This window comes from Rhinolophus ferrumequinum, chromosome 3 (assembly GCF_004115265.2).
Source record: "Rhinolophus ferrumequinum isolate MPI-CBG mRhiFer1 chromosome 3, mRhiFer1_v1.p, whole genome shotgun sequence".
Lineage (NCBI taxonomy): Eukaryota > Metazoa > Chordata > Mammalia > Chiroptera > Rhinolophidae > Rhinolophus > Rhinolophus ferrumequinum.
In genome coordinates, this window is record NC_046286.1 from 6,375,502 (window position 1) to 6,396,556 (window position 21,055).

Consider the following 21,055-nt stretch of genomic DNA (forward strand, 5'->3'; position numbering starts at 1 on the left):
CTAAGTAGGGCGAACTTCAGGAGTGTTTTCGGTAGTTGGGCAGCCCGAGATGGACGGGCTGCAGGGTGTTATTACCTGGAAGAAAGGTAGGCAGACTCCTGCCCAGGCCTCCATTCTGCCTAATCAGCAAATCCCCTGCACACAGCACTCACTCAGTAGGTGTTCATGATGGTCTCCCACTGCGTGGGGAGAGTTAGCCAGGGCATCTTGTGATTTTGAGGGTTTGCAGTTGAGCATAAGGTAGAGAGAGTGACAGAGAGAACTTGCAAAGAAGAACTTGAGCATTTGCAAGTCACATTGTGCATTCTTTAGTGCAAGTGACTTCTAGTTTCTCCTCTCATACTAGCACTGGAAACCTGTTTTGAGAGAATTCTAAATCATGCATATTCCTGTCTTCCAGGATTTTTTCCTGATCAAGCAGACAGTTCAGCATAGAATCCAAGGATGAATGTCCACCGTGGCAGTGAGAGCGACAGGTTGTTGCGGCAGGAAGCCAGCTGCCTGATGGATGAAACCTCAGCTGCAGCCCAAGAAAAAGAAACAAATAGCCTGACTTCTCCTGGTCTTCAAAATCTTACTTATCCTCTAGTTCCCAGGAATGAAGGTACGGTGATTAGATCTTCACTTAATTTGGAGGGCTTTCTGACACCTGAGCATCCACTCTACCCAGAAGACATAAATGTTCTTACTCTAAATAAAATATCCAGTTAGTTGGCTCAACTACGTATCACAGTTATATAAAGTGGATCATCACAGAAAATCTCCACTTATTTTATCAGTGTAGCAATGATGGTGTAAGACTTGGCAATAATGGTGTAAGAAAAATAAATTGTCATGAGTTTGCAGTCAGAAGACATTCAGATTCTAGCTCTGCTACCTATCAGCCGTCACCCTGGGTGAGAGCCTGAATCTTTCTGAGCTCTACTTTCTTAATCTAAAAAACAGGGATATTAATATTCTTACCTCACAAAGCCGGAAGATTATTGAATTAATGGTTGTGAAGGCTCTTGATAAACTGTTAGGTTCTTTTTAACTTTTAACAAAAACAATAGCAACAACAGTAATAGAAATTACCATTCATTGAGCATTCACTGTGCTAGGAATTTTATGTACTTTTTTTAGATCAAGGGTGGCAAACTGGTCAAATCAGAAACAGCTGCTTGTTTTTGTAAGGAAAACTTTGAAATACAGCCATCGTGCCCATTTGTTTACATATTGCCTGACTGCTTTCCTGTGACAGTGGCAGAGACTGACCCACAAAGCCCAAAATATTTACTTTCTGGCCCTTTACAAAAAGTTTGCTGCTTACTGCTTAATTGCTCTCCTTTTAAAGATGGGGAAACTGAAGCTTTAGTTTAGGTAAGTTGCGCAGGTTCACACTGCTAGGACATAGGGGACTGGGGTTTGAACCTGTGTCTTTCTGATCAGGTGGTGCTATTTTATATGTATCACCTGCCAGAAAAGCAGACTGACTGGCACCATTAGGGGGAGAATTTGTGCAGTGAATCTTCCTGCTCACCCTTTTAATTAAGCAGGGTGGAACCTGAGGCATCCTTCAGAAACCAACCCAGTTTCATTGCTGGGGGGCCAGTCAAGCTTTCTAAAGAGCTGAATTAATGGTTTAGATACCTACACTTTCATTTGTAAGAACAGCCCTTCCAGTGTGAAAGCCTGTCTCAGGTGATTCAAGTGTTTCTTGATACCAGCTTGCCTATGGATTGTGTGGAAACTTAGCTCTTGGTATGCAAACATAGAGCCACACTAAAAATTTAAATCCTACAGAAGTTGTAGGATGTGAACTCTAAATAGGTTATGGTCTAGATTTTGGTTTCCTTTGCTCTAGAAGCAAATGCGAAAAAAATTGAGTGTACTCTAGCTAACAGTTTAGTTGGTTATCTAAGTGCCAGAAATCAGACTAATGTCCCAGAGGCTGTGGGCGGTTCATATTCATGAAATATTGTGTACAAATTTAAAATACAGGAAGGGTGGGAGTGAGACATGCAGTTTTATCTATCATATATTATTTCTTTCAAAAAAGGTTTGTAAGAAAATGTTAACTGAGCTTGTCAAGTCTAGGTAATGGGCTATACATCGCGTATTGACCCTATGCTTCAGTATATTTGAAATTTTTCATTAAAAACATTTTTTACATTAAAATCTATTAGGAGAACTGCCTATTTAAAAGAATCCTCTGGTAATCCTTTTGTAAATACTTGCTCCTGCTTGTCTTCAGTATACATTCAGATTTCATATACCCTGTTTCCCCGAAAATAAGACCGAGCCGGACAATCAGGGTCTTATATTAATTTTTCCTCCAGAAGATGCATTAGAGCTGATTGTCCGGCTCGGTCTTACTTTCGGGGAAACACGGTATTTCATTTTAAGCCTGTTTTGCATGGTGTAGTATTGTACATTTTTAAGTACACAGATTTTCTTTCAGTTGATAGCCAGAACAATCCTGTGACGTAGGTGGAATGAACATTATTCTCATTTTACAGATGATGAGCCAGTTTTAGGAAAATAAATTGCTTAAAGAAAATGGCCCTTTGGTGATACTAGACAAACACTGAGATTCCATGCGTCAATCCTAATCCAAGGCCATTTGCACTAGAACTTGGCTGCTGAGAGCAAGCTCTGCCTGTTCACAAAACGGTGTTGGTCATGTTAAGATTCCCCCTGCGTAATGAAAATGCATTCTTCTGTGATTGTTCTAGGAAAAGTGATGCATTAGACAATTAGACATGATCATTATCCTTCTGCAAGATAAAGTTTAGAAACATTTTTGAAGAATGTGGAAAAGAATAGTTTGGGCATACACAGGTTCCTTAAATAAAACACGGGAAATATAAGAGGGTTATTTAGAGATAGAAGTGAAAACAAGTAAAAAGTGATTGCCTTTCTGAAACAAGACTGGGGAAGGCATGGGGTGTGGCAGGGGATGGCTGGTTTTCCACAGAAATTCTTCTCTAGTGTTTCATTTCGTTGAACCATGTACATAGTTTATGTAGTGTGGGCATTTCTGCCTTCATTTCTCCCCTCACCCAGGTACGAACAGAGAAAAGGTCAAGGGGATCCAATATGAGTCTCTAGTTTATATTGTTTCTTTACTTGCTCTAGGCAGAGTTTGGAGCTATGAACCCTTAAAAATTTGTGGGGCTTTTTGTTTAACGGGGTTTTTTTTCCTTTTTCCTTTTTTTTTTTTTTTTTTTAAAGAAGGCAGGGTTTATTTTTCCCATAAGGCATTTTGCTGTCAAGTTATTTTGGTTTGTTTGTATGATCTTTTAGACCTTTCCCTTGACTATGCCTCTCAGCCAACAAATCTGCAGTTCCCTCACATAATGCCACTTCCCGAAGACATCAAAGGCTCTTGCTTCCAAAGTGGGAATAAACGGAACCATGAACCCTTTATTGCTCCAGAACGATTTGGAAACAGCACTGTGGGCTTTGGGAGTAACGTTCATTCCCAGGCACCAGAGAAAGTGACACTTCTTGTAGATGGCACACGTTTTGTTGTGAATCCACAAATTTTCACCGCGCATCCGGACACCATGTTGGGCAGGTAATTGATGATAATTTCCTCCCAAATGCACTCTGTTCTCTCTGACTAGAAATACCGGCTGTTTATCTTGCGTTAGATGTGAGAATACAAAGCATTGCCTCGCTGATTTTTCTACCTTCATACTTTGATGAGACAGGAAGGGAAAGCTGGTAAAAAGCCTTACATGTGTTGGTGATTTGAGGGGTGGGGTACCTATTTTATGTGTATTTAGAAAGCCAGTATGGTGAACAAAAGGAAGTACAAGCAAGACTATGGAAAATAATCTGCTACATCTCCTTCCCTATTCCTCAATAAACTCACTCTAAAACAGAAGTCAGATACTTAATTTCTTTTACCCACTATTTTTATAACCTCACAAAAGCAATATTTTCTGAGTCCCACATTTTAAAGGTACTAGGATAAAGGGTCTGAAAGTCGTGTTCTTTTGTCTTTTAATAAAAATTAGAATTAGATAAATGTTTCACATGACACTAGAACCAAGCCATTTCACTGAAAAGCATTATTTTGCTTGCCATCTATTGCCAGGTATCCGTGTCAGCCAGTGTTATACTGTCATTTTCTAATGCCTCCATCACTTTAAGTTTTCTGAAACTGAATCTTTATATCTGGCTGTTTTGCTGTTTCATGATTGTTCTCTTTATTATTCTTCATGTTTCATTTTCTGTGCTTTTTCATTCAGACTATAGCCTTATCCTCCTCTATCTGCTGCCCCAGCTTTTTAGGGTAAAGAGTTTAGAAAATGGAAAGCGCCTGCTGACGAGGGACACTGCCCAGAAGTACTCTTAGAGCATGGACTAGGAGTTAGGAGACCCTCTTTTTGGCCAGTCGTAGAACTTAACATGAGGAAGAGAAAATTGGGATAAGAGTAAAATGACAATGATTGCATACACACATTGGGCTTTTTAGGATTTTTCATCTACTTAGATCTTATTTAAAGATCTAACCTCACTCAGGACATTGAACTAATTTGAACTGAACTAGAAATCAGAATGGATTACACTAATTTGCTGAATTTTTAGACTAAATGGGATCCAGCTATTCAAATACATGTATACTTAAACATATACCTACCAATTCAGGATAAACCATTTTTAACCAAAACCAAACCTATGTATTTCTCAAACATCTGAATTAAACTAGAACATGAAAACATTTTCTAAATTGGCCCTATGTTTTCTCTGACTTGACTTCTTGTCCTCGGCCTTGGTATGACCAGCACTACTGCCCCTGCCCCAACCCCTCCAAAAATGTTCCTTAGGGCAGGTTGGCTGTTTGAGGTAGGTTTTCTCTGAAAGTAGTGATCAAAACAAGAAAGGCAAGCATTTTTGGGTAATAGATTCTTGGGTGACACTGGTTCTTTGAATCTAGGAATGGGTTGTCCCACGAAAACAAGAGTCTGATTTCTTTATCTAAATGGATTCATCTGCTGAGTTGGCCGAGGTCATGTATTCTGAGAGTTCCTTAGGTTTGTTCTGCCCTGTGGCTACATAAAGTATTCGTAAGCCTAGCCAGTGAGCTTACAAATGTGGACCACTAGTCATAGAGAGGACAAGCTAAGAGATTGAGAATGGATTAATGCAAATCCATGCCACTACTAGATAAATAACTGAGCTTAGGTCCTGCTGATGATGGATAGGGAGGGTTATATTTCTGGCATGTTGTTCACTAGTTTGATTCATGGCCGTCTCAGCTAGACTTCAAAGAGAACATGCCAGGAAAATGTCATCATTCTTTTATCAGGATGGATTTCTTACAGATGGTGTAGTGATTTGGAAAGCGGGTGGTATGGAGTCTTTTTCAGACCTTTGAAAAGCAGCCAATTCAGGGTGGAGGATAATAGTTTTGAAAAGTTGACAACAGAGCTTCCCAGCAGGTGAAGGAAGGAAGTGACAGTGAGTCTCCACTGGGAACTTGGTGAGGCTGGCTGAAGATAGCGGCTGTCTGCCCTGCACGCCGTGCTGGCTTCCCGTGCCAGCTCATACGCGGAAGTGCAACAGAAGTCGTAGCGGTCATGGGGCCAGTTTTATTGGAGGGGATCTGAGAGAAGGGAGGAAGGATGTGAAACATTGAGTAAGAAAAGCAAGACCTCCTGCCTATACCCTTGTGACCTCTGAGTTCATGCCCAGAGCAGGCCTTCCTCTCAGAAATATGTCAAACTGCTAATAAGCCAAATTCCTAGCCTCGTTTTCTACTTGACCTGAAATTCCCCTAGTTAGAGTTACTCCTTGGGTTGAAGCAGGACATGCTTTTCCAGAGCTCCATCATTAAAACGTCCCCTAGTTAGAGTTACTCCTTGGGTTGAAGCAGGACATGCTTTTCCAGAGCTCCATCATTAAAACGTATGAGGAAAGGGAAAGCATTAACATATCTGCACCTACTAATACAGATTCATCTATCAGATGAGATGTTGAAAAGCAAAACGGAAATACTGAGAACAGGCATAGTGGATAGATACATGTAGATAGAAGGGAAGGACGAGGAGAGGTCAGGAGCGTGAGACGCTGCCCTCACTGCCCGTGCATAGAGAGGCAGATTCCGGGGCGGTGAGGCGGGCCGGGGGGCAGGAGAGGGCCCCCTCACATCTCTCACATTCCAGAGATGTTCCAAGGGCCACCTCCGCAGAAGTTGTTTGACCTCATTTTCTGTCACAGAAGCTCACCCAGGTGAACCTTGAAAATCGCTGCTTCATTCTTCTTGCACTCGAATGCTGAAAGCAATTGCTGCCTGCCTTTTCTGTCTGAAGGGAGCTTCCTAAGACTTGAGTACATTTTCAGGGATTGGGTCCCAGTGCTCTGTCACCTTCCACTAGGAGAGAGTGAGAGGGCGTCTTCCGGAATGAGGGGAAGAAGGAAGTCCTGCTGGAGAAGGTAACATTGCTGCCTGGGTGTCTTTCAGGATGTTTGGCCCAGGAAGAGAGTATAACTTCACAAGGCCCAATGAGAAGGGCGAGTATGAGATTGCCGAGGGAATCAGTGCAACTGTATTTCGGACGGTGCTGGTACGTAGTAGCCTCTTTGTTACATCCTTTTCCCCAGGGGCGTTGCAGCCTTGAGCGTTCCATCAGACTCTGTTACTGACTTAGGGCCTCTAGTTTCAGTTACTGCTTTTCCCGCTTTATTTTCTGTTCCTGTAACTTGTAAGTCTTGCTGTGTGAGCTCAGTTGGGTATCAAGTTGTGATTAAATGTGTCAGGATAGCCAGAGGCCACTGTGCCATCTAATGAATCAGCCAGCCTGGTGATAGTGCCAGTAACCCATCCCTGTAACAGAACCAGGAGTGACGAGGGGGCTGAGAGGCACCTTCACCTTTTCATCTTGTTCTTCACCTACATTTCTTCTTCCTAATCTATTTTTAGGATTACTACAAAACTGGTATCATCAATTGTCCTGATGGCATCTCTATCCCAGACCTTAGAGATACGTGTGATTATCTCTGCATTAACTTTGATTTCAACACTATCCGGTGTCAAGATCTGAGTAAGTACAGGGGCAGCTGAACTTACAGTTTGCTTGGAATTGACGGATCATTTTTATTACTAAACAGAGTTTCAAGTGTGGGTTGAAAATCATCTGCAGAGGCAGAGATGTAATACTGGCCCATTCCCGCCCTTGCTTCAGAGCACTGTCAGAAAGTGGGGCGGACAAAAGGGAACGTGTAGTGGGTTCTAAATCTAGCTTCACCCGTGAGTCCCCAAGCTAATTCCTTCCCCTCTTGGGACCTTGGTGTATCAACCTTTTAACAAATAAGGATGCTGATTCTCAGGATGTGTGGGAAGGCTTACTCATAAAGTGAAACAGCATAAACTGGCTGGTTCCTTATAATTATTTTTATCATTATTATTCACTTAGTGTTTGCTAAGTACTTTATAGATGTGAGCTTATATAAGTGTTACAATTAACCCGAAAAGATGGGTGATAATTCGTTGAACAAATGAGACTGAGAAATTGGCTTGTTCGAAGCTCTCAGCATTAAAGCTGAGATTGCTTCCTGAAATTATTTTTTAAATTGCTCCTTGAAGTTCATCGTACAATTCTCTGCGTACTGTATGAAGTTTGCTGGCCGTGCGGTTTCTCTGCTGGGTCTAGTGTACACTTAGAGCAAGTCCCTTGATGTGGCCCATCTTCAGACTATTCTGAAGTTTGGTACTTCTGTGGTACTCTCACTCCATGAAACGGGGGTCCAGAGCATCTTCAGAAGGGGTGCTGCCAGGAGTCATCCCCACGTGATGGTTCCCTCTTACAGAATTAATGTAAGACACTGCCCACCAAAACCTCCACTGAGCAGAATGCGCAGGGATTATTAGACAGGCGGAAATGGAAGCGTGGTAGAATGTGAAGCATATGTAACAAAACGAGCTTCCTTCTCGCCTTAGAGCAGGAAACAGTCTGTGCCTTTCCGTGGCCACTTCTCTGGACCGTAGCAGCGGTCACAGCTGTGCCCAACAGTGTGTTTCACGCCGGCCTGCCTGCGCTGGGGCACACGGTGCTCACCTGCATTCTCTCCCCCCAGGTGCTTTACTGCACGAGCTGTCGAACGACGGTGCTCACAAGCAGTTTGATCACTACCTCGAGGAGCTGATCCTGCCCATCATGGTGGGCTGTGCCAAGAAGGGCGAGCGCGAGTGCCACATTGTCGTGCTGACGGACGAGGATTCTGTGGACTGGGACGAGGAGCACCCCCCACCCATGGGGGAGGAGTATTCCCAAAGTAGGGGCCGCCCGCAGGGCCTGGGGGTCTCAGCGAGAAACGTGCTGCCCAGCGGAGCAGCTGCCCTAGAACCGCGTGAATGTCGCTGCCCGGCCAGTGAGGGCCACTTCCGTTTAGTGATGCAGGTCTAACTGTCCCGCTGGGGCGCATGGAGAATGTTGTCACACCTTCACTCGCTACCGCGGATGCCTGGGGCCGTGTCAGCACTGCTGCAGCGCAGACCTGCTGTCATTCTCTCCGTTTCATTGCATTTTTAAATCCTTTTGAGTTGGTAATAGTTCAGAATTCGAAAGGTACAGAAGGGTCTACACTGAAAGGTCTTATTCCCACTGCTGCCTCATCTACCCAGTTTTCCCTTTTGTTTCTTTTATGTCCTTCCAGATGTTTTCAGTGCACATACAGAAGCAATTACATACATGTTTCTCCTTTTTTCCCTAATGATACCATATCATCATACTGTTCTATACCATTTCTTACGTAAAAAGCTTCTGTGGTCTTTTTTATAGCTGTGTAGTATTCCATTGCATGATTGTGCCATAATTGATTAACCTGCCCTGTTGATGGACATTCAAGCTATAGAGTACAAATGATGCTTCAGTGAATGCCCTTCTAAACAGTCTTTTCACACGTGTATCTCTGTAGAATAATATTGTTAGAAATGGAATTTCTGTGTCAAAAGCTTTGTGCTTTTAGAATTTTGATAGATGGTGCCAGATTATCCTCCGTAAAGGTTGAGGCAGTTTACACTCACAAAACAGTGTGTGGTTTGTTTTCTGCATCCTCACCAAAATTGTTTTACTAATTTACTAAAAGTTTACTAAACTTTTATCTTTGCCACTCTGATATGTTACAAAAGCACTGACTTTTAACTTGCATTTCTCATTTCATGTATGAGACTGAACATTTTTTTAAAGAGCCATTTTAATTTCCTTTAATTTCCTTTTCCTATTTGTGCCTTTTCCCCATTACAAAATTGGACTGCCTTTTACTTAGTGATTTGTGAAAGCTCTTTATGACCACTCTCTATAGATATTAAGGAAGTTAGCCCTTTGAAATATGAGTTGTATATATTTTTCCCAGTTGTCTTTTTAGCTTTGAAAAGGGTGATTTGGGCTAAGTAGAGTTGTTTGTATTTTGTTGTAGTCGAGTATATCAGTTTTGCTTTTATGGCTTCTAGGTTTTATGTCATGCTCAGAAAGGACTTCCTTATACCCTGAAACTATAAAAATTACTTACATGGCATCTTTCTTAATTTATTACTTAACATTAATCTGTGATCCATCTGGATTTTTTTGGCATCAGGACCAAAAGAGAGGGAACTTTCATTTGTCTGATTCTGTTAGCTATCTCCTTCCTCTGACGGAGGTCTTTGCTCCATGACTAACCGGGTTTCTTTGTTTTGTTTTTTCCAGTTCTTTATAGCTCCAAGCTCTACAGGTTCTTCAAATACATTGAGAATCGGGATGTTGCTAAAACAGTGTTAAAGGAACGGGGCCTGAAAAACATTCGCATTGGCATTGAAGGTAACACTGTCCCCGTCGGTAGTCAGCTTGTGTGGCTCATGGAGTGGGCTGGGGCTGTGGGCTCCGCTTATGGCCTCAGCACTCCGCTCCAGAGCACCTGGCGAACAGGCACACGGGAAAACTGCAGCCCGACCCCAGTTTGAAGGATTCCTGTTTTCATTTGCCCTCACATTTCCCTTATTTTCAGGAATAGTTCCAATTTACTGCCTCAGGATAAAGAGCAATGAGTGCTAAGGCTACTGGCAGGTGAATGTAGCAGCGTTCATAGGCTTGCCAGGTAGGAGGGCCGTTCTGCCAACAGCCTTGGTGAGGATCCTTCTGGGATCTGGAAGGTCCTTCTGAAAACTAGAACTTGGAGAGTCCAGGTTTACATTTCCTCCACTGTATACCTGTGGGGACTGTCTGTACATAGTGACAGAATTGCTTTAAGTGACCGTGAGCAGTGACTCCCACCTGTGGTCTCCGTGGAAGAGTCTCGGTGACTTGTTTCCAGAGTGCTGAAGCCATCCTGGTCTCTCCCCGCCTCCACCCCCCACAGCTCTTTGACTCTCGTGTTTTGCTGCTCTGTCTCAGTCTTGCCCACAGAACCCATCAGGCCTGCACTGTGTCTGACGTAGGTTGGAATTTAAAGTTGGAAGGGGTTTTTAAGTTCATCTGTTAAACTTCTTTCCACTGTGTCCTTCCCTTGTCTCTTTGGAAACTGCAGGGACAGGGTGATAGGGGTCACTGCTTGTCCCCTCAGAACATTCTCCGTGTCACTAATAGGTAACTGCTTCCCTCTCCTATTTCTCACCTCTGGAGCTACTCTGGATAAGAGTTCTCTCATTTGCATGGGACAGCCTTGCAGATATTTTAGGCAGCATCCCTGTTTTTCTTTAGGCTGAACAGTCCACATTTCCTCCACTAGTTCTCATACAGTGTGCCCTCTACGCAGTAGAACTGGGGGACTACAGTGCCCTAACAGCAGTTTTGCTCTTAGTACTGCTGCCAGGAACTAAAGGCTTCTGAAAGGAGTAAGAGGCTTCTCTCTCCTTCCGTTAGAAGGGATAGGATTTGGGGTACTTCCCTTCTAGAGGTAGGACCTCCCAACCTGCGCAGGAGGGAAGAGGGATTGGGCTGGGCACTTCCCGGCAGTTTTCCTGCATAGCCTTTGAATCTGGGAGGAAGTCGATGTGGCGAGGAAGTATGGAGGCCAGAGTGAGCATTTGCTGAAGTCATGACAACGGCCTTTCTTTCTGTTCCAGGTTACCCTACCTGTAAAGAAAAAATTAAGAGACGACCTGGTGGCCGGTCTGAAGTCATCTATAACTATGTGCAGCGCCCCTTCATTCAGATGTCATGGGAAAAGGAGGAAGGAAAGAGTCGCCACGTGGATTTCCAGTGTGTTCGAAGCAAATCCCTCACTAATCTGGTAGCTGCTGGAGAAGATGTTTTGGAGGACCAGGAGATATTAATGTATCACCCACCCCAAGTGGATGAACTTGACCGGTTAAATGCCCCCCTTTCTCAGATGGCTTCTAATGACTTTCAGGATTAGGGCCAGCTGTGGGTCCACCCCTCTCCGGAGCTCTTCTCTGTCTGGGTTGCCCAAAGCCAATCCTTCCCACGAGTGAAAGACATGCTTCCTGTCCCCCATCCTTTCCCTTCCTCCCACAATTAACGTGTCCTTTTCAGTATGTCTGTACCTCCGGCAGAGGATGAAAAAGCACTCGCTGGTAATTAAGCACCCAGCTTTGCAGCAGCCCTGGCAACTTGAAATATTTAGGTCTGGTGCTGTTCACTGAGCCTGCGTAACTGCAAAGCAGGGAAGGAAGTCAAGAGTCCTGTTGCCCCATAGTCAGCAAAGCAGGTCTCATCCTTTATGCTTTGTTCTTGGCTTTTGTTTTGTTTCGTTTTGTTTTATATCAGGCACATTACTTAGAAGCAAAGGGACCAAACTTCAAAGGCGACAATCTCTCTTCTGCGAGTAGGCATTCGTGGGATAGTTGTTAGAGTTAAATGAAGGTGCTGTTCCTGGGGCCCCTGCGCTCAGATTGCTTCTGGGAAGAACCAGGCGCTCATTCAAAAGGTCTAAAAGGAAATTCTTAAGCACTTAAATTCAGTTTTGTTTTTTCCTTAATACAATGAACAGCCCAAAACCACACATTCTGTGACAGGAAGGATAATGGCGTAATAGTGTTTATGAAACCTTTTTAGCTGCATGGTGTTTGAGCCTAAATCAGTTACTCATTTGGAATGAAACTCACCACTCAAGCAGAAGCACCTCCACATCGGGCCGCTTGGATCGCCCTGGCTTGGAGTCGGTGTGAAGCCGTGGGCCTGTGGGTGTGGCCGGGCCCTTCATGTGGCTCACAGGCTTCACGATGTGGGCAGAAACTTCGCACAAGTGCGCAGTTCTCAGCAGAAAGTCTTGTAAGGGCTCCCGGGACGGAGCATTTGGGGCGAAGCTGGGTGGGGAAACATCACCGCCCAGGCCTGGTCCCAGCAGGATTTTTCTTAGCATATTCTTTTCATACTATGGACTTTTTTTTGGACGCCGGGATATTTCCGTTTTTGAAATAGTCGATCAGCTGCTCACACTGGATAAGAAAAACCACACTAACGTCATCCCCAAAGGAAGGATGAGTTGAAGGGAAACTAGGCGTAGTCATTTTGTCCTGTCAGCTGTGTTAACCGTGCGTAGCCTATGACAGCCCCCGTCACGCCCCAGCAGCCCCAGCACTGACCCACCTTCCCTCGGGTCGCCATGGCTGTTAACAGTAGAGCTAAATTTAAAGTCTGGAGCCAGATGTGTCACGGGGTTCTCCCATTTCGTGCTAGAGGTCGGCCTTCACTCACCTACCCAGAGCATTTCCTAGTCAGGTTACAAAGCGGCACACAGTTTCCTTCAAGTTCTTCAAGATACAAACATGACTGGTTTTCTTTCATTCCATTCCCATAAGATCCTGCAGGGCAAGCTACTTGATTCCGTTTTATTACTGCCCTCGTCACCATCCTCCAAAGGTAAAGGCAGATGCGTGTTGAAAGCTGCTCTTTCCAGGCCTGAAGAACAAGTGTTCTTAAGCAGCTGTTCTCTGCGCCTGTGGTGAGCCCCACAGTGGGAATCAGGGCTCTGTCCCTCGCTCTGAAGGAGTGAGAAACAACCATCCCCACTTACGGAGCTCAGTACCACTGGCGTCCATGCGTAAGGTCATGGCCAGGGTGAGGGTATTTTGTAGCCAGAGAGTAGTTTTATTTATGTGAAACTAATTGGCTCATATCTGGGGTCAGGTTTGGCTTTAACCTTCCCAGAACTTGCATTCATACCCACTAGTAGTTGACCAGCCATAATACATATTGTTTATTGGTGCTTCCTTTACACTTTTCAGTTGATTCCATGTCATTACAGAGGACATTTGCATTGACTGTAATCTATGATATGTATAACTTGTTATATAGCTTATGTATTGTTAACATTTAGTGTAAACACGCTGCAGCTAATATTTTTTAAAACTAATTTAGTCTTTGCTTATGTAAAAAGCCAGATATGAAAGTATGGCATGTACTTAACACTTTTTCTATGTATATGATTAATTTTCTCAGGCTTTCAAGAACTAGTTTTCCCCCAGATTGGGTTAATGTGCTTTTGACCCCAACCCCATGGGGTTTGAGTGAACCGAAAATCTGTGGATTCAAATCTGCCAGTGTCACCAGGTGGTGGTGACTAAGGAAAAAGTTGGGCCCTCAAATTCCTTCTGGTGAAGAGGGAAGTTTCTTGTGCACCCCACGCCCTTCCGGCCTGGAGCTCAGCATCACTAATTTGGTGGCTCCCCTCAGCCATAGCTGCCGTTCCCAGAGCCAGGACACTGTAGTGGCAGGACCTCTCCGTCCTCAGGGACAAGGCCTGGGTTGGGGTCATTCCCTTAAGTCAATTCTGACCACCTGGGCAAGAGGCGTTTCTAATAAAAAAAGGTGGGACTCAGGTTTGGTGTTTTTTCTAAGTGCCTAAATAAGTAAGCCAGGTTGTTCATACAGAAACATTTCCGTAAGGAGATGGTTTTACCCAGACTGTCGCTCCAAGGTATCAGCAAGCCAAGATGCACCTGAATTCGAGGTTTAGAATGTGAGTTTGTGTCTGCATCATATCGTGTATAGTTGGTTAGGAAACATTTGCCATTGAGTCGGAGAGCAGTGGGCAAGGAGATAGCATGACTGTGTCTGGGGAGATCACTCAGTGGTTTCTCCGCAGTGGAGGGAAGGGAATGAAGGAATGACAGCAAAAAGGGTAAGGAAGCCAGAAAGCAGCTGGGTTTACTGCACACACGATACACAACAGCCAGTGTTATTTTAAACTAAAATCCAAGAGAATGGTGTGATATCTAATGTATGCAGGTTTATGAAAATACTGTGGAATAAACCCAAGAAGGATGGATAATTTGCAAATAGTGTTCCAGCAGGTCCTTGTGGATGTAAAATCACAACACAGGCTTTAATTTAATATGGAGTCAGTCTTATCAAGTGAAAACAAAGTTAAGGGGTTTTAGTAATTTATTCAGTGCCACTTCTTGCCATCATTTTGAAATTGTTAAAGGGGCATAGTGAGTTCAGAAAGCAGACCTGATGCCCTCGTGGGAGATGGAGCCACGTGTGCTTGGGGTGGGACCGCCTCACAGGAGAACGGAACATTTTCTCTTGACGGCAAAATGCTTATAGGTTTTGCCTCTTTACTTTGTATTTAAAATTGCACATGTTCACCTACCAGTGTTTACGAAGTCCTGTATTTGGGATGCTCTTTTTTTAAATAATAAAATATTATCATTTGTGTCCTTATTGTTTTGGTTTTTTTTTTTAGCACAAAATAGAATTAGAAGTCAAGATTTTAAAAGGAGCAACACCCAGACTGCCCGGAGCAGTGTCTTCGTCCTACAGCAGCTGTGGGGCTGGCCTGTTTTTGCCACCCTGCTGTTTATCTCTAGGTTCCAGAGCCCTAATGGTCTCCCTTCTGTAGTTCCCGGTCAGCTTGCGTTCGAGACCCCTTGAACCTTCAGATCCAACTAGATAGGACCCCACAACACCAAATGGAAATTTGAAAGGTGGTAGGGCTCACAAACTTCGATGTCCCGGTTTTGGTTTAAAGCAAGTGAGGAACCGAGACAGCAGTGAAGGCAGGAGACGGTGGAGCCCAGGCAGGTCCCTTGGACACCGGTGGAGCCGCTTGCTCATGCTTTGGTCTCTGACTTGGCCCCACTCCCGTCAGGTGTCCCCTGAGCCACGCTCACTCAGCCTGGAACTTGCTGGGGATACACCTTCACGGAGCACTCAAGCGAGCCTGCGCCTCCCTCGCAGGCCTGCTTTATCGGCACCGAGGATAACGCGCTCTGAAGACATGGCCCGTGGAGGGTATTCTGTGCCAAGCACTGCCTGGCCCCAGGGACACTGCCTACCGTGTTTCCCCGAAAATAAGACCTGGCCGGACCATCAGCTCTAATGCGTCTTTTGGAGCGAAAATTAATATAAGACTCCGTCTTATCTAACATAAGACTGGGTCTTATATTTTTGCAGGCCAACCCGATTGCGTGAGCAAACGTGAAAAAATTGCTTATTGTCATCAGGGAAGTGGATGGGGTGATGCAGAGAAAGGAAAGACTTGTACTTCACACAAAGGTGTCTGGTTTCATTTAAACTTGGGAGCGCTCGAGGGTTTTATGCAGGAGAATAACATGATCAGACTTGAAATTTAAAAGAATTCCTTTGGCAGCAGGGAGGACGACAGACTTGAAAGGACCAGGGGCAAAGAGGTCATTTAAGAGATGTGTCCCGTGGACTTAGCAAGGAATGATGAAGGCACTGGTGGGACAGAGGGCCATGCCCGCAGCTCTACACGCCGACTGACGGGAGCGGAAGTTTCCAGCTCGGACAGCTGGGGAGACTGAGCTAGAAGCAAGGTTATGAAGACCAGGGGAGCTCTGGACAGCTTTAGTCTGAGCCGTAGGAGGCCTTCCCCTTGGCAATTCCAGTGGGCACGTGGCTCCGTGGGACCTAGCGTTCTGGGGAGTGGCCCAGGTAGACTGGTCACAGAAGACCTCACCACAAAAACCTGGTGGTTGAAGCCGTAGTATGGGCAGATCGCCCAGAGGTCACGGGTGAAGAGGGCCAAGTCACTGCTCCGGAGCAGCTGCATTTAAGTGGTGGCAGGGGAAGTACCACAAAGGAAGTCAGGTGGGAGCAGAGTTGTTTTTTGAAGTCAACCGTGTGAATGCAGCGGTTGATCAAGTGACATGAGGGCTAAAGAGACACCAGTGGTTACAGAGGACACCAGTGACCAGAGGAATCATAGAACACACCAGCATGTTTTCTGTGTGGGATAATAGTAGTATTTCACACAAGGGACAGAAACCAATCTGGAGTGGAACTGGGAGAGGGAAATGAAGTAACAGGAGTGACTGCAGAGTGTTCTTCATAAATACTCACAGCTCCGTGCCTCTACCTCAGCACAAGACCATACCCACCAGCCTCCAAAATCCGAGGCAGCCACTTTCCCCTCTGCCAAATCGCTACTGAAAAACATCAGGAAGCTTCCCAACCACTCTGGCTTGGCTTAACAGCACTGGGAAATCAACACTGAAGTACCGACCTTACGACTGAGTTGCATCCTCTCACGCCACTCGGAGGGTGGAGTTCACAAACTGGTCTGCAGTTCAGAACCACAGTGGCCCTTATCGCGTCCCCCAGTGCCTGGTACTGAACTCTGTTATGCGTGCTTAAATGTTTAGTATTTCAACGAGATGTTTTTCTCTGAAGATACCCTGCAAAAAGCACCCAGAGGCTGTTTACTAAGTCAGTGTTGGCTTTGATAGATCATTCCAGAGAAATGTGTGTACCTAAGGAAAATCATTTTGAGTTCTAAACACCCCATTTGGGTTACTCACAGGCCCAGGAGAGAAAAAGAAGGGGGTGATGTAGGAAACGATTCAGAGAAAAGTGTCATGGCAGGATTCCTCCTGCCATAAAGATGAGTTTTGAAATTGGCAATCTGCTATTCAGACCCTGAGTATTAATCCCGAAGGAATTCATCTCTATGTTACTTTTGAAAGTAATTCAAAAAAGGAACAGACACTGAAGGAAATTCTGATGCACTCTGAATCGAGGGGCGGAATGACATCAGTATTGTTTCATTTTAGCATGCAATACAGTTCTTTTCTGGCTCCCCCTAAGAGAGGAGAAACAGTTATCCGTGAACAGGCCCAACACTGAGCCAATCCCAGCATGTTTCCTGAGACCCATGAGCCTGCAAAGACTACACTACACATTCTGACAGCACTGAGCTCCCCGCTGCCTGCAGTTCCTGCCCTGGTCTTGGCCCTTCCTTCTTGCCTCTTAGAAGCTTCTTTCCCTAACCTAGAAAAGGGGCTAAGAAGTGGGACCCAATAGGACTCAAGTACACACCCTCCGGAGACAATCCTGCTCTGGGGGTCATGGGGGGCTGCCAAGTCCCATCATGGAAGCTTGTGAGATTCCTGGTCAACCCCAGGTGGGGATAAAAATGGGGCTGGGCTGTAAACAGGTACAAAAGGGCCACCAGTCGACAGCACTTTGTCCCCTTGGCCTTACTGCAAGGGGAGGGCCCACTGCCGTCACACTGAGCCAGGTGGACAGAGCACATGTGTGGGGCCAACAGAAGACAGTCTCTGTATATGGACACCAACTCAGAAGACTCCCTCTCAGGGAATGAAAGAGCAGGTCCCCGCTTCCCCGAGACAGAAAAGCACTTAAGCTGGGGCTGCAGTGTCCCAATGGTTCGTAGACAAAGGGGTTAAAAGAAGCCAGCAGCACTCTGCCTCTGAATTACAAGCCACGTTACATATGAATTGTTGGCTTTACACATCACAGACTACACTACCGTTTTCACACAGTTTATTCAGAAATGTAAAAGTTAAAACATGGACATTTTCTCCTAAAACAAATTCTCCCGCCACTCCCCGCCACTCACTCCCACTCCCCGCCACTCACTCGTCACATCTCGCTACGCACGCTTACCACACACTCTTGCGCAACACAGGGGGGTCAACACCACAGCTATTTGGTAATACAAAGAAACTACAAAGTTACATAAAAGAATCTCATTTACTTCCTTTTCACTAACAGACCATGAATGAAAGATTAAGGGGCAGACACATTACCTTCATCCAGAATTCACACTTCCCTAATATTCTTTTATCTTCCTCTAAGACATTAAAATCCAAAGCAGTTTCACTTACTGTAATCTGATATTCCATTTTTCTTTTCTGAATGGCTAAGCTAGGACATACTTTCCTTTGAAAGCTGATCCTAACAACCGGGAGACTGGCAGAAAGCCGTCTCCCAGATGTCGCTTGGCCGCAACGCTCTGCAACGGGCAGTTACCACACAGGTGCAAATGATGCTTTAAGAGTTATCAAAACTTTTAAAAGTAATAATGCATTAATATGGGGCCTCCACATTTTTCTGATGCAGCAAAAGTCCTCTAATGGTGGTGGCAGCTGTGAGAGAGAAGGCACTTGGTGCGAAAATTCAGAGGGTGTCTCATGAGAGAACGCCACAGCGAAGCCGGGTCAGCCCAAGCTGCCGGCGACCCTTTGGGATGGAGAGGGACACCCCCACGAAGGCATCGCAAAGGGAAGATCTGTAATCATGAATCCAAGGCAAAATGGTATTTAAAGTTGGGGGAGAAGCAATACTGGAAGAGAAGATGAGACACAGTTGCACCGCGGGTCCAGGAGTGAACCTGACAGAGCTCTGCAGGGCGGCTCTGCACTTCCGTTGGGTGGGTCCCTGCACCGCTTCCAGGGAGGTTCCGGAGACCGAGCAGGAAGGAGCAGCACCTTCGCCAGGAGGGCTCCGGGCCTCCTGCCTGTCTCGGCCTGGACTCTCCCTGTGGCATTCCCAGGAACAAACCGAGTTCCTGCTGGCAGCGCTTGTGGGTATCACTGGTCCACGGCCATGTCCGTCTTAGGGATTTTCTGATACAGCCGTGAAGAGAAAGCAAGGGTTTTCCACATTATCCAGGGCGCCTTGGCAATGCTCAGTGGCTTTGGGGCCTTCTGAGCAACCCTGGATCAAGCTGATATCCCCCATCAATACTCAGAAAAGCAGCATGAGTATTTTAGATGGGCGGGAGGATGTAAATGGATGGACTGACGGTCTTTATCCTAGTACCATACATAAAGTGCACCATGAATGGAGGCTCTAAAAGCCACTCGCCCGGGGCCGAGGTACGGGAGAAACGACCATTGCCACCCCTCAGGGGACAGGACGGGATGGTGGGTCATTTCCTTCAGCCAGAGTGCTGGCTGCTGAGGCTTCATTATTGCTTGATTTCCTTAGTACTGTGGAACTTCTAGGAAATACTTGGTGGGCTTGGCAGAAAGCATGTCACAAAATCGCAAGATTGGCTGACACTCGGTAAGTGTATGTTACAACCTCAGTAATGCTGGAAGATGGCTTTTTTTTCCCCTTCATTCTGATGAACTTAGGAAAACTCAAGTTTTTTTTAAACATCTATCAAATTGGCTCATGATGCTTCTAAAGAAGCAGGACAGCTGCTTATGGCTGATGTAGTAGAAATGGCTGTTCTACAGCTTTTCAGATGCATTATGGAAGAGAATCCACTTACTATCACATGTCAGGTGAGTTTACCATGCCATGCTGGTGGTTCCATAACCTTCCTGGAAGCTCTTTCGAAACAGTGAGTGAGAGGAAAACCATGATGTTGTACAGAGCACTGCTCCATTAAGACTCCACGTCCAGGACACTATTTTGCTGCCTTCATGTAGGAAGGTATAGCACCCCGCGCAGTCAGGCCCTCAAAGCGCTTGTACGTGTAGTTGACGAAGACCCAGTCTTTGTTCTTATAGTCAGTCTCAGGGTGGTTACTCGCGGCCACTGGGAAAGAAACAGACGTGAGGTGATTCAGTGCTCTGCCCGACGGGCCACTCAGTACAGGAGACGGCATTCTGGAGAGCACGGCAGTTGCTATGTGGGAAGTGATTTTTCACTCGGTATGAATTTCCTACATTTGTTCCCTGTATGTTCTTTGAACCTCATTTTTTTAACAAATAGTTTTCAAAGTTTTATTTTCCCATTTCTGTCATTTCAGGTTACTTAACCTTTAATTTAATAAATAACAAAAGAGCAGGTCTTTGTGATTCACCCACCCAGGTGAGCAGAACCATGGGCGTTTGTATCCATCTTCCATCTGACGGGCTCCCCAGTGCAACACTGGAAATACTTACGAATGTCTGAAGTTCCTCTCCATGTTCTCTACCCTGATTTGTAAACATCACCCCAAAATTGGGGGGAAATAATGTGTTTGTAAGGCAGCAAGAGGTAGTGTTGGTGGTATTACCTGTTGGCTTAAGAATATCAGATTCTGGAAACTCATCGAAGTTTGAGGTATCATCAATGCTTTTGATTTCAATAGATATTGCAGCAGGTCTCTCTCTGCCAAGAACAGACAGGCCAAAAATTACTATGGTTAGTAATCATGTGCATCATAACGAATCAAGTGTTTCTCCACAAAGGGACCCCTTCTTTAAGGGAAGACTGTCCACTGGGAGGCAGCGTTTGTTTTCTGTGAAAAGCTATGACACTGACCAACCACGCCAACTGACTACATCCAAAAAAATAAATTACATTGAAAAAATATAAGTAACAATTATTCATAGTCAAGGAAGAACGACAATAATAATAAGGAGAAATTAAAGTCCGAAGTTAATGCACTCCCCTGACGGCCTGCCACGTCTGCGACAAAGGGAATCGGACCTCTGAGAGGCCTCTCCGGTAGGGCTCTGCCCTTCTATCAGACGTGCCAACGAAGAGGGTGGCTAAACAAGCGGCACAAAGGAAGCAAATCAGAGCACAATTATGAAATGGACGATAACTTCTTCATCTTCCGTTTAGCAACCAACAACTGCTGCGTAAGACAGGCGGGCCTCCAGCAGGCTGTGCCAGCTCTCACTGCAGCTGGCAACACTAAAAACTCACCAACAACCTTCACGTTCCTTCCCACTCCCCTCTGCACCACTTCCCACCCAGTCCTCCTTCCACTGATAGCTCCTACCCTCTGGGCAGGGACAGTCCCATTGGTGGCCTCCAACACTAGACAGGCTGGTTCTAGGTTCAAAGAAGCGCAACACGCCTCTCAGATGCCCCCTTCACCACGGAACCCGAAGTTCACTTCACCTCGCACATAACTGCTGCCTTCACCTACCTCATGGCACCCGGCCAGCAGGAAGCCCCACCTACCAATC

General features: G+C 45.4%; 2 protein-coding genes across 8 annotated transcripts in view; one reads left to right on the plus strand and one right to left on the minus strand.

Moving 5' to 3' along the window:
* The window catches only part of KCTD20 (potassium channel tetramerization domain containing 20), a 34,728-nt gene extending 20,137 nt beyond the window's left edge, over positions 1–14,591 (plus strand). For 5 of the 6 annotated variants that reach the window (XM_033098433.1, XM_033098439.1, XM_033098425.1 and 2 more), the window contains 7 exons: positions 401–604; positions 3,286–3,559; positions 6,455–6,557; positions 6,914–7,034; positions 8,068–8,265; positions 9,678–9,788; positions 11,033–14,591. In XM_033098433.1, coding sequence (XP_032954324.1) covers positions 445–604; positions 3,286–3,559; positions 6,455–6,557; positions 6,914–7,034; positions 8,068–8,265; positions 9,678–9,788; positions 11,033–11,325 — 1,260 coding nt within the window. In that variant the 5' untranslated portion in view covers positions 401–444 and the 3' untranslated portion in view covers positions 11,326–14,591. The remainder of the gene's footprint in view (positions 1–400; positions 605–3,285; positions 3,560–6,454; positions 6,558–6,913; positions 7,035–8,067; positions 8,266–9,677; positions 9,789–11,032) is intronic. The other variant, XM_033098454.1, reaches the window with a different exon arrangement.
* Positions 14,592–17,674: 3,083 nt separating this feature from the next.
* STK38 (serine/threonine kinase 38) overlaps positions 17,675–21,055 on the minus strand; it is a 38,724-nt gene continuing 35,343 nt past the window's right edge. For both annotated transcript variants that reach the window (XM_033101515.1, XM_033101509.1), the window contains exons 13-14: positions 20,152–20,246; positions 17,675–19,688 (exon numbers count right to left, since the gene is read on the minus strand). In XM_033101515.1, coding sequence (XP_032957406.1) covers positions 19,558–19,688; positions 20,152–20,246 — 226 coding nt within the window. In that variant the 3' untranslated portion in view covers positions 17,675–19,557. The remainder of the gene's footprint in view (positions 19,689–20,151; positions 20,247–21,055) is intronic.